Raw genomic sequence first — 13949 nt, 5'->3', positions numbered from 1 at the left:
TGTAGGAAAGTTTACTACGTGACACAGATTTGTCTGCAAATACATTCACATCTTGTTTCTTTTATCCTCTATGGGCCTTCCCTTCTGTCATTCCATAGAAAACAATGAAGATTATAATCCCACTTCATGTTAACTTCTTCACGCCGGCCGCACGCAAATGTGTGGCCTCCCGGCGTCTGGGCCTAGATGCTGAGCGGCCGCACATTTGCGCTCTATTAAAAAAGGACATATGTGCCGAGAGTGTGTGCCCTGCGCGCTCCCAGCACACAGGTCCGGTACTCATGGAAAGGTCCCGATCTCCTCTTTCGATCGGGACCTTTCCCGATCATGTGACCGCCGTGACGGCGCGTAACAGCGGTCACATGACCCTAAACCCCGCCCCACCTCCCGGCTCTGAAACCCTTAAAGGCCTGAAGGGGGTAAACATCAGCACTGAATGTGGAGAGTATGTTGGCTGAGCATTCATTTGATATGTCTAACGCTTCTGATGTCAAGTCACATCTTATTTCCCATTATACTCGAGGAACATTCCCTTTTGTCATTCACCTTTGTCACTCCATAGAAAACAGCTATAACCCAACATCATGTCAGTCTTCCAATCTGATACTCTACTTGGGGAACACGTGTGGTAAAGGTTAGTTTGCTATTCGACACAAATTTATCTGCAAATAAATTCATATTTTGCTTCCGATTATATTCTATGGGCGTTCCCTTCTGTCATTTGCATAGAGAACAATGATAATCCTGCTTAATTTCAATTTTAAACATTACCACTGAACGTGGAGAGTATGTCTGCTAAGGATTTGACAGTTGAAAAAGGACAGTTATTTTTTTGTCAGTTGAAAAATGACAGTGGCAAAAAATGACGGTTCATTTTGACGGTGCCAAAAAACGACACTGCATTTATGACAGTGGCAAAAAATGAATCTTAATTTTTGACAGTGGCAAAAAATGACAGTACAGTGGGAAAAAAAGGAAAATAAAGTTATTTTTGACAGTTGGGAAATGGCAGTTGGGAAATGACAGTTGGAAAACGACAGTTAAACCAATCAGATAAAACGAGCGCTGGATAAACATCCAGCACCTGGCAGTTGGGAAATGACCGTTATTTTTGACAGTGGTAAAAAAAATTAAACTGCGTTTTTGAGAGTGGCAAAAAATGAGACTGCATTTTTGAGAGTGGCAAAAAAATGACACTGCATTTTTTGACAGTGGCAAAAAAAATGACACTGCATTTTTTGACAGTGGCAAAAAAATGACACTGCATTTTTTGACAGTGGCAAAAAAATGACACTGCATTTTTTGACAGTGGCAAAAAATGACACTGCATTTTTTGACAGTGGCAATAAATTACACTGCATTTTTGACAGTGGAAAATGGCAGTTGGAAAATGACAGTTATTTTACACAGTTGGAAAATGACACTGCATTTTTGGCAGTCAAAAAAGATGACACTGCATTTTTGACAGTGGGAAAAAAGTGACACTGCATTTTTGACTGTGGAAAAAAAAATGACACTGCATTTTTTGACAGTGGGAAAAATGACACTGCATTTTTTTGACAGTGGCAAAAAAAATGACACTGCATTTTTGACAGTGGTGAAAAAAAATAACACTGCATTTTTGACAGTGGAAAAAAAAAAGGACACTGCATTTTTGACAGTGGCAAAAAAAAAAAATGACACTGCATTTTTGACAGTGGAAAATGGCAGTTGGAAAATGACAGTTATTTATGACAGTTATTTTAGACAGTTGGAAAATGACACTGCATTTTTGGCAGTCGAAAAAGATGACTGCATTTTTGACAGTGGTGAAAAAAAATGACACTGCATTTTTTGACAGTGGAAAAATGACACTGCATTTTTTTGACAGTGGCAAAAAAAATGACACTGCATTTTTGACAGTGGTGAAAAAAAATAACACTGCATTTTTGACAGTGGAAAAAAAAAGGACACTGCATTTTTGACAGTGGCAAAAAAAAAAATGACACTGCATTTTTGACAGTGGAAAATGGCAGTTGGAAAATGACAGTTATTTATGACAGTTATTTTAGACAGTTGGAAAATGACACTGCATTTTTGGCAGTCGAAAAAGATGACTGCATTTTTGACAGTGGTGAAAAAAAATGACACTGCATTTTTGACAGTGGTGAAAAAAAATGACACTGCATTTTTGACAGTGGAAAAAAAATGACACTGCATTTTTGACAGTGGAAAATGGCAGTTGGAAAATGACAGGTATTTTTGACAGTTATTTTAGACAGTTGGAAAATGACACTGCATTTTTGGCAGTCGAAAAAAAATGACACTGCATTTTTGACAGTGGCAAAAAAAAAAAAAATGACACTGCATTTTTGACAGTGGTAAAAAAATGACACTGCATTTTTGACAGTGGAAAAAAATGACACTGCATTTTTGACAGTCGCAAAAAAAATTTACACTGCATTTTTGACAGTGGAAAATGGCAGTTGGACAATGTCAGTTATTTATGACAGTTGGAAAATGACAGTTATTTATGACAGTTATTTTAGACAGTTGGAAAATTACACTGCATTTTTGGCAGTCAAAAAAATGACACTGCATTTTTGACAGTGGCAAAAAATGACACTGCATTTTTGACAGTGGAAAAAAAAATGACACTGCATTTTTGACAGTCGCAAAAAAAATTTACACTGCATTTTTGACAGTGGTATAAAAAAAATGACACTGCATTTTTGACAGTGGTATAAAAAAAATGACACTGCATTTTTGACAGTGGGAAAAAAATTACACTGCATTTTTGACAGTGGCAAAAAAAAAAAGACACTGCATTTTTAACAGTGGCAAAAAAAAAAAATGACACTGCATTCTTGACAGTGGAAAATGGCAGTTGGAAAATGACAGTTATTTATGACAGTTGGAAAATGACAGTTATTTATGCCAGTTATTTTAGACAGTTGGAAAATAACACTGCATTTTTGACAGTGGAAAAAAAATAAAATATGACACTGCATTTTTTGACAGTGGCAAAAAAAATATTACACTGCATTTTTGACAGTGGCAAAAACAAAACACAAAATGACACTGCATTTTTTACAGTGGAAAAAAAAATGACACTGCATTTTTGACAGTGAAAAAAAATGACACTGCATTTTTGACAGTGGCAAAAAAAAAAAAAGACACTGCATTTTTGACAATGGCAAAAAAAATGACACTGCATTTTTGACAGTGAAGAATGGCAGTTGGAAAATGACAAGTTATTTATGACAGTTGGAAAATCATAGTTATTTATGACAGTTATTTTAGACAGTTGAAAAATGACACTGCATTTTTGGCAGTCGAAAAAAATGACACTGCATTTTTGACAGTGGAACAAAAATGTCACTGCATTTTTGACAGTTGGAAAATGGCAGTTGGAAAAATGTTTGGAGAAGGCTTGGAACAGCTTATGATCCAAAGCACACAACGTCATCTGTAAAACATGGTGGAGACAGTGTGACGGCAAGGGCATGCATGGCTTCCAGTGGCACTAGGTCATTGGTGTTTATTGATGATGTGACAGAAGACAGAAGCAGCCAGATGAATTCTGCAGTGTTTAGAGATATACTGTCAGCCAGATTCAGCCAAATGCAGCAAAGTTGATTGGACGGCGCTTCAGAGTACAGATGGACAATGATCCAAAACACACTGCAAAAATAACCCAGGAGCTTTTGAAGGAAACGAAGTGGAATATTCTACAATGGCCGAGTCAGTCACCTGATCTCAACCCCATTGAGTATGCATTTCACTTGCTGCAGGAAAAACTAAAGGCAGAAAGACCCACAAACAAAGAACAAATGAAGACAGCTGCAGTTAGAGCCTGGCAAAGCATCAGAAAGGAGGAAACCCAGTCTTTGGCAATGTCCATGGGTTCCAGACTTCAGGCAGTCATTGCCAGTAAAGGATTCTCAACAAAATATTAAAAATGAACATTTTGTTTTATGATTATATTCAATTGTCCAATTACTTTTGAGCCTGAAAATGGAGGGACTGTGTATAAAAATGGTTGCAGTTCCTAAAATTTTTACTTGATATTTATGTTCAACCCCTTAAATTAAAGCTGAAAGTCTGCACTTCACATTCACTTGGATTGTTATCTTTTCATGTGACAACACTGAAGAAATGAAACTTTTACTACAATGTGACATAGTGAGTGTACAGCTTGTATAACAGTGTAAATTTGCTGTCCCCTCAAAATCACAGCCATTAATATCTAAACCGCTGGCAACAAAAGTGAGTCCACCCCTAAGTGAAAATGTCCAAATTGGGCCCAAAGTGTCAATATTTTGGCCACCATTAATTTCCAGCACTGCCTTAACCCTCTTGGGCATGGAGTTCACCAGAGCTTCACAGGTTGCCACTGGAGTCCTCTTCCACTCCTCCATGACAACATCACGGAGCTGGTGGATGTTAGAGACCTTGCGCTCCTCCACCTTCTGTTTGAGGATGCCCCACAGATGCTCAATAGGTCTGGAGACATGCTTGGCCAGTCCATCACCTTTACCCTCAGCTTCTCTAGCAAGGCAGTGGTCATCTTGGAGGTGTGTTTGGGGTCGTTATCATGTTGGAATACTGTCCTGCGGCCCAGTCTCTGAAGGGAGGGGATCATGCTCTGCTTCAGTATGTCACAGTACATGTTGGCATTCATGGTTCCCTCAATGAACTGTAGCTCCCCAGTGCCAGCAGCACTCATGCAGCCCCAGACCATGACACTCCCACCATCATGCTTGACTGTAGGCAAGACACACTTGTCTTTGTACTCCCCACTTGGTTGCTGCCACACACGCTTGACACCATCTGAACCAAATCAGTTTATCTTGGTGTCATCAGACCACAGGACATGGTTCCAGTAATCCATGTCCTTAGTCTGCTTGTCTTCAGCAAACTGTTTGTGGGCTTTCTTGTGTATCATCTTTAGAAGAGGCTTCCTTCTGGGACGACAGCCATGCAGACTAATTTGATGCAGTGTGTGGCGTATGCTCTGAGCACTCACAGGCTGACCCCCCCCACCCCTTCAACCTCTGCAGCAATGCTAGCAGCACTCATACGTCTATTTCCCAAAGACAACCTCTGGATATAACACTGAGCACATGCACTCAACTTCTTTGGTCGACCATGGCGAGACCTGTTCTGAGTGGAACCTGTCCTGGTAAACTGCTGTATGGTCTTGGCCACCGTGCTGCAGCTCAGTTTCAGGGTCTTGGCAATCTTCTTATAGCCTAGACCATCTTTATGTAGAGCAACAATTCTTTTTTTTCAGATCTTTAGAGAGTTCTTTGCCATGAGGTGCCATGTTGAACCTCCAGTGACCAGTATGAGAGAGTGAGAGCGATAACACCAAATTTAACACACCTGCTCCCCATTCACACCTGAGACCTTGTAACACTAACGAGTCACATGACACTGGGGAGGGAAAATGGCTAATTGGGCCCAATTTGGACATTTTCACTTAGGGGTGTACTCACTTTTGTTGCCAGCGGTTTAGACATTAATGGCTGTGTGTTGAGTTATTGAGGGGACAGCAAATTTACACTGTTATACAAGCTGTACACTCACTACTTTACATTGTAGCAAAGTGTCATTTCTTCAGTGTTGTCACATGAAAAGATAGAATAAAATATTTACAAAAATTGAGGGGTGTAATCACTTCTCTGAGATTGTGTGTGTGTGTGTGTGTGTGTGTGTGTATATATATATATATATATATATATATATATATATATATAACAATGGTTGGATACACAATTCAGCTTCTATTTCATGTACAATTTTCAAAACTTGAAGGAAAAAAGTCACCTTGATCCACACCAGACACTGCAAAATGATTAAATTAAAGTATCTTTGTGTTTAATTTGGTTTCTTCTTGGAATCACAGTCTGGGGTACTATTTATTCAAATGCTTTAATAAATATATTAGTAGGGGATATATAGAAATTTAATGTGATTTGAAAAGTGGATCAGCCATGTTGAAGTCATATTGTCTTTTATATGTTATATGTTTTTTATGTAGAATTGTCTGTGTTTAACTATGCTGGTAAGTCGGCATGTCCACAATTAAGCTACAAGGCCATTCTGGCCACAGGATTTGAGTGTACAGCCATTTTTGTAATTGTTCTCAGGTATTAGATTTTCCCTAGTGGAGTTTGCTTCCTAGGCCAGGACTAGTTCCACCTAAATGTAAGGAGGCTCCAGGTTAAAGGTCATAGTATGTGTAGTCTGTGATCAAAATGTAAAGTATTGATCAGAAGAGGAGAGATTGTAAAGTAAAGTTGTAAATTCTGTATAAAATTGCATTCTATTTTGTATGCTTTCCCTATGTATTGGCCACTGCACTCATTGTGCAAATGGCACTAACAATGTTTTCATTACGTTTGCATTCTCTCAAGTCCTGATTGGAAATTAGCCTGCCTATGTAACGCCCCTTGTTACCATAAAAGTACAATTGTAATATTAATGTGATACCTACGTAATCGTGTATAAAACAACTGAATATTCCAAATAAACAAAACAGTGGTTTGGAAAGATGCGGAGTGAAATTTTTTGTGTCTGTTCCCTACTGCAGTAGTTGTTAATTTGGAATCACTAATCAATATGAGGATAGGATACTGCCTATCTAAAATAAAAATTTCAGTATTAATGTCCAGAACACTAAAATGACGTACATGAAATTATTATGACATTGTATTAAAATTATTATTGTTTTTTTTCTCTTATTATTGTATGTGCCTGGTCTCCATGAATGAGTTCTCATACTTTATGCACACGAGTTGTTTTCCAGATGAAAAAAAATTAGACCTTTCAATGTTGCTAGTTTGCTGGAATTCATAATATTCTTACACTCATTCCAGACAAAACTTCTTCAGAACCAGCCATATGACGAGAGCCTTGATATTAATGACTCAGAGGACGTTGCTAGTATCCACTCTCCAACTCCACGTAAACCAGGTGAGAAGGAACTAGGACAAAGTGAGATTTATGAAAATGCTACAATTGTTCAGCTAGTTCATAGCTTGTTTGATTATTTTCTGTTCTATCACCAGCTCCTTCCAAACTTCTATCTGGGAAAATGAAAGGTATCATGCACCCAAGCATCCGTGGAGGTAATGGAAATACCAAGGTAATTATTACATGTGATGTTGGCATTTTTGTTTTGTAAATGAAGTTTGCCTTACATTGCACCTGTAATTTGAAAGCTGTATAGATTAGTAACATAGATTCAAGCTTGTATATGTTGTATATAACTCTGACAGTTCTCATTCATGCTACGTCTTGAACGTAACTGTTTTGGGAAACCGGTAAAGTGGAACTAAACCCTCCAGCCAAGGAAACTGCCATCTTAACCTGTGTTTGATCTTCAATTGCCATGATACTGCACTTGTGATCAGTTATGACACCAGCATTTTTATGGTTTGACAGTTTGGATGGTTTGGTTGAGAGCGCAAGCAAATGTGACAGTTACCATGACCAACATATAAAAGGTAGGAATATGCGAGCGCACTAAAAAAGGGGAAGCAGCTATGCACAAAGGTAACCAAGATAAAACCTCAATAAAACAGTTCAATAATGGTGCAGCACTAGATAATATGAAAGATATGATCATAAAAATCTGGTAAAAGGGATACTAGTAAAAGTTCATAAATGAGCAATAAATAAATGATAAACAGTTCAAAGGTGACTTCAGTGCTCTTTAAGTGTCTGTTTCCCTGGTAGACTGGTGCTTGTGCAATAGTAGTGGAAGAATTGCGCACTCACCTGACGCGCAATTTAAATGCGCCTGTAAACATATGTCCAGATGTCCTCAGAATAAGTCAGGTGATGGGGTGACTTCCCTCTGAAGGGTAGGTGGTACATCAAAGGGTCCTGGGGCTTTAATGGTGATCCAAGACAGCCAGAGCTCCCCTTAAGGGCTGAGTGGGTGCTGCTTCCTGGGTATGCAGGAGATTCCCTCTCTGGGTACTGGGATGGATCTTTGTCTTTGACAGGGCGTCTGAAATTTAATACTCCACCAGGGAGTTAAGACAAGGACATGCCCATAGTGTAGTAAGGTAAATGTAAATTTATTCGGGGGTAAAAGTAAAACCGATGCATCAGAAGTAAGTAACATAAGATGAGATGTCAGGACTAACCATCCACAATGAAAGATGGCCACCGGAGCCCCATGGAGTGTGACGTCACGGCATAATTGGCTCCTCGTGGAGCTCCGGCGGCCATCTTTGTGGACGGTTAGTCCTGACATCTCATCTTATAGGTTTAGTTCCACTTTAAGCAGTTAGAGCAACAGCTTTTGTTTCCCAATGGAATAAATGTTTTACATAAATAAAATATGATCATTGTGAGCACCCCTGTCTCCACACTCTAACTTCCATTTTTGCTGGGCCCAAGCACTGTCACATCAGGAATAGAGGTACCTAATATAGACCTCACTTATCGATTTATTTCAATATAGACCAAAATATTAAAGGGATTTTAATCCAATTTATTTTAACCACTTCCCTCAAATGGTTGTACCCATACGTCCTTGACTTTCAGTGATTATACCAGGGACATGGCTGCAGTCATGACCGCGGCATCAATCTTTTCCTCCAGCGACGGTGAATAATGTAAAAGCAATTTGAGCGGTTAAATAGGTGCTGGATTGCTTTTACGTGCAGCACCCCTTTCCGCCGCCTTCCCAGGCTCTCCTGTCCCACCGGGGAGCTTGGGACCAAAGCAGGCAGTTCCGCTGGCTTACCATAGAGATGACTGAGAACCAGAACATCCCGATCATCTCTATGATCTAAGAAACCGGAATGGACCGGACGTATTTTGTCACTCCTACTTTCAGTCTAATGTAAACAGGCAGTTACCGGCCTGTGAAAGCATCTAACTAAACCGATCTCAGTTTGAAGAGATGCTTTTAAGGGCAAAGGAGAGATCTAGGGTGTAATAGACCCCAGATGTCTCAGTAAAGGGAACCTGTCATTGCCCATGTTATCACAAGGAATGTAGTTCATCCCTTGTGATATCAATAAAAGTAATAAAAAAAAAACTAAAGAAACAATTACATAAATTTTAAAGCGCCCCTGTCCCCCCATGCTTGCACGCAAAGGCAAATGCATACATAGGTTGCGCATGCCTATGTAAACAGTGTTTGCAGCACACGTGAGGTATCACCACAAACGTTAAAGCAACAGCAATAATTCTAGCACCAGAACTCCTGTGTAACTCATAACTAGGAACCTGTCAATGCTTTTAAAACGTGACCTATGGAAATTTTTAAGTACCGTAGTTTGTCGCCATTCCACAAGCGTGCACTATTTTAAAGCGTTATAGCTTAGGTATCTATTTACTCGACGTAACATCATCTTTTATATTTTACCACACAATTGGGTATTTTATTGTGTTTTTGTGCATTAAACTAATGAAAATGCACAAATACTGTGTGACAGAAAACATTGCAACACCCACCACTTTATTTTCTAGGGCCTCTGCTTAAAAGAATATGTAATGTTTAGGGGAGAATTCTAAGTTATCTTCTAGCAAAAAAAAGCTGATTTTTACATTTATGGGAGAAATGTCAGAATAGGCTTGTGAAACGTATTTAGGAGAAATGTCCTATATATGAGCCAGTGTCGTTCTGTGTAAATACCATGAGCAAGTTGGTATTTTCATAGGGTTTTTGGATCAGGAAGCACTGGAAAAAAGCAGGTACCGGTACATTTTTTTTGGGCTTGGTGTAAAGCATCTGTAAACCTGTAAAAAGAAAAAAAAAACAGGAGTAAAAAGCACATGGATGGTAGAGCTGCTCTTCTGTCTCAGTTTTAAGAGTTGCATCTCAGTAAGAGTTGCTATGGGTAAGGGTGATTACCAAATTACACTTACCTCCTGCTGCCTTTTTTATAGATAACAAGTTAAAGTACACGAAAACATTAAATGAGTCTGGTTGCCCTCTTGCTCAGGGAATTACTGCATTCTGGGCTTTATTCTGTGGAGAAGGACCCTTGCTCTGTGTGCGGAAGCAATGGTCTCTCTGCAGATGTCTGACGTGCTTTCCGAACAGCAAAACTGTAAGCTTTTGCAGCGTTTTTGTTTTCCTGCCCCTGGAATGTGCTTAGCTTAGATTTAAACTAAAAGTTTAGTTGGTTTGAACATGCAAATTTGTAGATAGGTGTTTTGCTGATTTTTTAATGCACTTGTGTACCTCTCCCAACATACAGAAAGAGAAAGTTGCTAATAAACCTGGAGAGGTTCGTGTCAGCTCTCAACATGAATTTAGTGATGACGAAGATCTAGACAACACAGGAGATGGGGAAGAGGATGATGATGAAGAGGATGATGATGATGATGACGATGATGACGACGACGATGATGATGACGAGGAGGAAGATGAGGAAGGAAATAGCACATCAAATATGGGGTGAGTGCAAAGGAATTGTTTTATAATATAAAAAAAATATAAATAAGAGAGAAAAGGTGCGTAAAATAAAGGCTACCAGCCAAAACGATGGTTGGCAATATGGCTTCTTACTTTTATAATCAATGGGTAAAAAAGTTACAGAAAACTGTCACACACCTGTCCAGTGTACAGGGACTTCAGTCTTCGTTCCCTTACAGAGCAATGGCTGCAACTGGTATCCACCTGTTCCCTGTAGTTTGCTGTGGTACCTACCACCAGCACCTACATCTCAACAAGACCGAGGAAAAGATTTACTAAAATTGGTGCACACAGAATCTGGGGCAGCTGCTAGTAACCAGTCAGCTTCCAGGTTTTATTGTCAAAGCTTAATTAAAAAAGCTGAACTTAGAAGCTGGTTACTATGGACAGCTGCACCAGATTCTGTATGCACTAGCTTTAGTAAATATCCTGCATAGTGACCTAGGGGAAGGCAGGAGGAAACACAGCACATTGTGAGGGACCTGATCTCTGACACTCCAGAAGTGTTGTATACCAGTGGCAGCTGTAGCTTTGCATATTAAAGCACACTGGATCACCTGCCAACCACATAGGTAAGAGTTCTCCTATTACAGGGTTTAGTTTAATTTTTGTGCGGTTACTGCGTTGCTTTAAGTGAATCTAAATGAAAACTGTATAGGTTATTAACATAGATCAGGGGTTAAAATTTCGAGTCCAGACCTACTAGTCGGTCACAAAACTTACTGTCCACCAGTTGCCCCGCCCAACCTTGCCCAGGTCCGCCTCCAACCCCACCTCCGATCTGCCCAAACCCCACCCCCAGCCCACCCCAAACCCTGCCCCCAACCACGCCCCTTTAAAGCTTATGAAATTTATTTTTCTTTAGAATAAAGAGTCCAAAATATAAAACTGTACACAGTAATGTATATCTCAGCTCCCCTGTACTCCATTATAGTGATATGACATGTTGTATACAGTACTTACTCCTAGTCCCCCACGGCGGTGGAGAGGGTGTCTCCTCTCAGCGGTGGAGAGCGGACCTCTCCTGCACCTGTCCCCTCAGTGGCGGTGCCGCAGAAGCCGGAAACCGGAAGTTGTAAACCGGAACTTGGGCTTCACAATGAGGCTTGGAGCACAGGTGCAGTCGCTCCATGCTTCATCTGTGCTCACTTCTCGCCGCTCGCCATAGAGAAATTCCTCCTCGCATTTGGCGAGCGGCTTTTTCAAGCCCTGACATAGATGCTAGGTTGTATATATTCAATATACACCCAGTGTAAGCCAAATGCAGAGCTTGATGTCCATTTGTCAGATGAAAGATGTAGATTGTAGATATAACAATTAGCTGTCAAAGTGATATTGTTAAAATATGTTTAAATAAAACCTAATTTATAAATAAAGACGTTTCACAATCTCCCCAATCTTACAATACACTGGGTGAGTAGAAATCTCTTGTAATTATATTGTATATTATAATTGTTCCTGCAGGTAATCTGTCTGTTTCATTCTATTATTGTTTGATTTTTTTTCTTCTAAATGGATTGTTTTGAACACTTTAAATATATTTCTAGGTTTGGATTGAATAAGGGATGAATTAGATCCTTTCAAAAATGTAAAATATTTTAATTCTCTTCCTGGCAATTAAAATATCTATAAACATTTTCATATATTATACTTTTTTTTTTACATTCTGTAGCGTAGTTTGCAGCCAACTGTTTTCAGGTGTGGGCTATAGCAAAAGATGGGAACCTTTGTTATTAAATACCGTGTCCTTGCTCTCTTCTCTTATAGTTATGACCCTGCAGACTTTGAACACCTCCCAGTGACGTCGGACATTAAAGAACTTTTTCAGTATATTACCAGGTAATATCTAAACTGTATTGTAGGGTTGTTCACATTACTAAGACAACTGGGGTCTAGAAAAATATGAAAAATATATTTGGTTTTTTAAGGAATTAATCTGGTGGTCTATGATCACATAATGTTTTATTTCTTCATTGTGTGCCCCTTTTAGGGAAATTTGCTCATTTGTTTTCTCCACATGGATTACCTTTGGGAACATTAGTACAAATTATCAGGTGCAGCTCTTGTTCAAAAAACAAATCATGCCAGCACTTTAAAAGGACAAAGAAAATCCCTTCACTGAAGTGATTCTAAAGCCTTAAGATTTTTCACCTTAATGCATTCTAAAAGGTGTCAGTGACACAGTGGCTCCTTTCTCAAGGCAAGCTTAAAGTAGTCAGAAACCAATGTTTAAATACACAACACAATCATTTAAAGACAATCAATGCTGCCTTGTTGCATGCATGTTGTGACGTCCTAGGTCATAAAAGGCAAATCACAGCCAACCAATCTTTGTTTATTCTAATATTATGATAAAATGATTGCTGGGCTTGTATTATACCCTTACCTATCTGTACTCTAAGGCCTCGTTCACACCATAAGTGCAGAAAAACTGATAGAAACTGACAGGCTGATTTTACTTGCAGAGACATCAGTTTTCATGCGCGCTTCAATGAGTTTTATACACGGTGCAGATTCCTGCGCAGAAAAAATCTGCACATGATAGTACTAGTGTTGTGGTGTGAACAGGGCACATAGAGAACAATTGATTTTGTTGTTGCAGAATACGTGCAGAAAAAAAGACGTCTCTGTACCAGAATGAGTGCAAATGAGCCCTAATACCTGCATAGCTTAATTTATCATCATATTTTATTTTAGCACAAGAAAAGGTCTGTGGACATACTGGTATACTGCTGTTTGCTGGACATAGCTATCTCCAGTTTGATCAGCCACACTAGCAGACACTCTTACCTTATTTTCTAGAAAGAAGTTTAGACTATGCAACTCAGTGTGAGTAACCTAAAATTGAATATGCAGCTGATTTGCTGATAGCAATAGATAGATGGATGGATGGATATTATTAACATCGTCATCTGCTTAACACAGATGTGTAGCAGCAAAAGGGTGGGCTTTAACGCTTGTATGCTGGACGTATACATCAGTGGGTGACTGAGATTTCTTTGCTAAGAGCGGGATCACTGCACTGCAGTCTCTAGAATTCAGATAATTTGCTTAGATTTTTATAATGTGTGGTTTTAAAGAGCTATAGTATTAAGTGTTATATATGATTGGATTGTGTTGGTCTAAGAGTCCTTTTATGCCAGCATGGCGCATTAGAGCACACACATTAAGTTGCTTTAAAAACGGAATTAAACTCCTCAATATTTTTTTTTTTTTTTTCTTTTAATGGGCCCCCAGGAGGTTATGTCATAAGCATATTAGCTCATTATGACAGACTTGCCTGTCAAAGAAAGCCCTCCAGTGCTGCACTGTCAGCACTAAGGTGCTTCCAGCTTCTCCTGGTCTTCTAAATGGGTTTGCTCTCTTCGGCCACTTGAATGGCTGTGTTGCAGTGACATCAATCACTTCATCACGGCACAGGTGCTCAGTGTACACTAGCACTGACGGGCCAGGAGAAGCATTCACGAAACCAGAGATCAACAGGGTCTCTTCTGTCATAAACACCCTGCCTGTCAGCAGG

At 39.4% G+C, this 13949-nt stretch overlaps 1 protein-coding gene across 2 annotated transcripts in view; it reads left to right on the top strand.

Moving 5' to 3' along the window:
- IFT46 (intraflagellar transport 46) overlaps positions 1-13949 on the top strand; it is a 50181-nt gene that overhangs the window by 7667 nt on the left and 28565 nt on the right. For both annotated transcript variants that reach the window (XM_089678591.1, XM_089678590.1), the window contains exons 2-5: positions 6864-6960; positions 7056-7132; positions 10212-10411; positions 12197-12268. In XM_089678591.1, coding sequence (XP_089534717.1) covers positions 6864-6960; positions 7056-7132; positions 10212-10411; positions 12197-12268 — 446 coding nt within the window. The remainder of the gene's footprint in view (positions 1-6863; positions 6961-7055; positions 7133-10211; positions 10412-12196; positions 12269-13949) is intronic.

The sequence above is a fragment of the Staurois parvus genome, unplaced genomic scaffold, assembly GCF_062004578.1.
Source record: "Staurois parvus isolate SC_StPar_1 unplaced genomic scaffold, SC_StPar_1.0 ptg000207l, whole genome shotgun sequence".
NCBI classification, from domain to species: Eukaryota; Metazoa; Chordata; class Amphibia; order Anura; family Ranidae; genus Staurois; species Staurois parvus.
The sequence above is the reverse complement of the archived record's forward strand: the minus strand, read 5'-3'. Positions and strand labels throughout refer to the sequence as shown.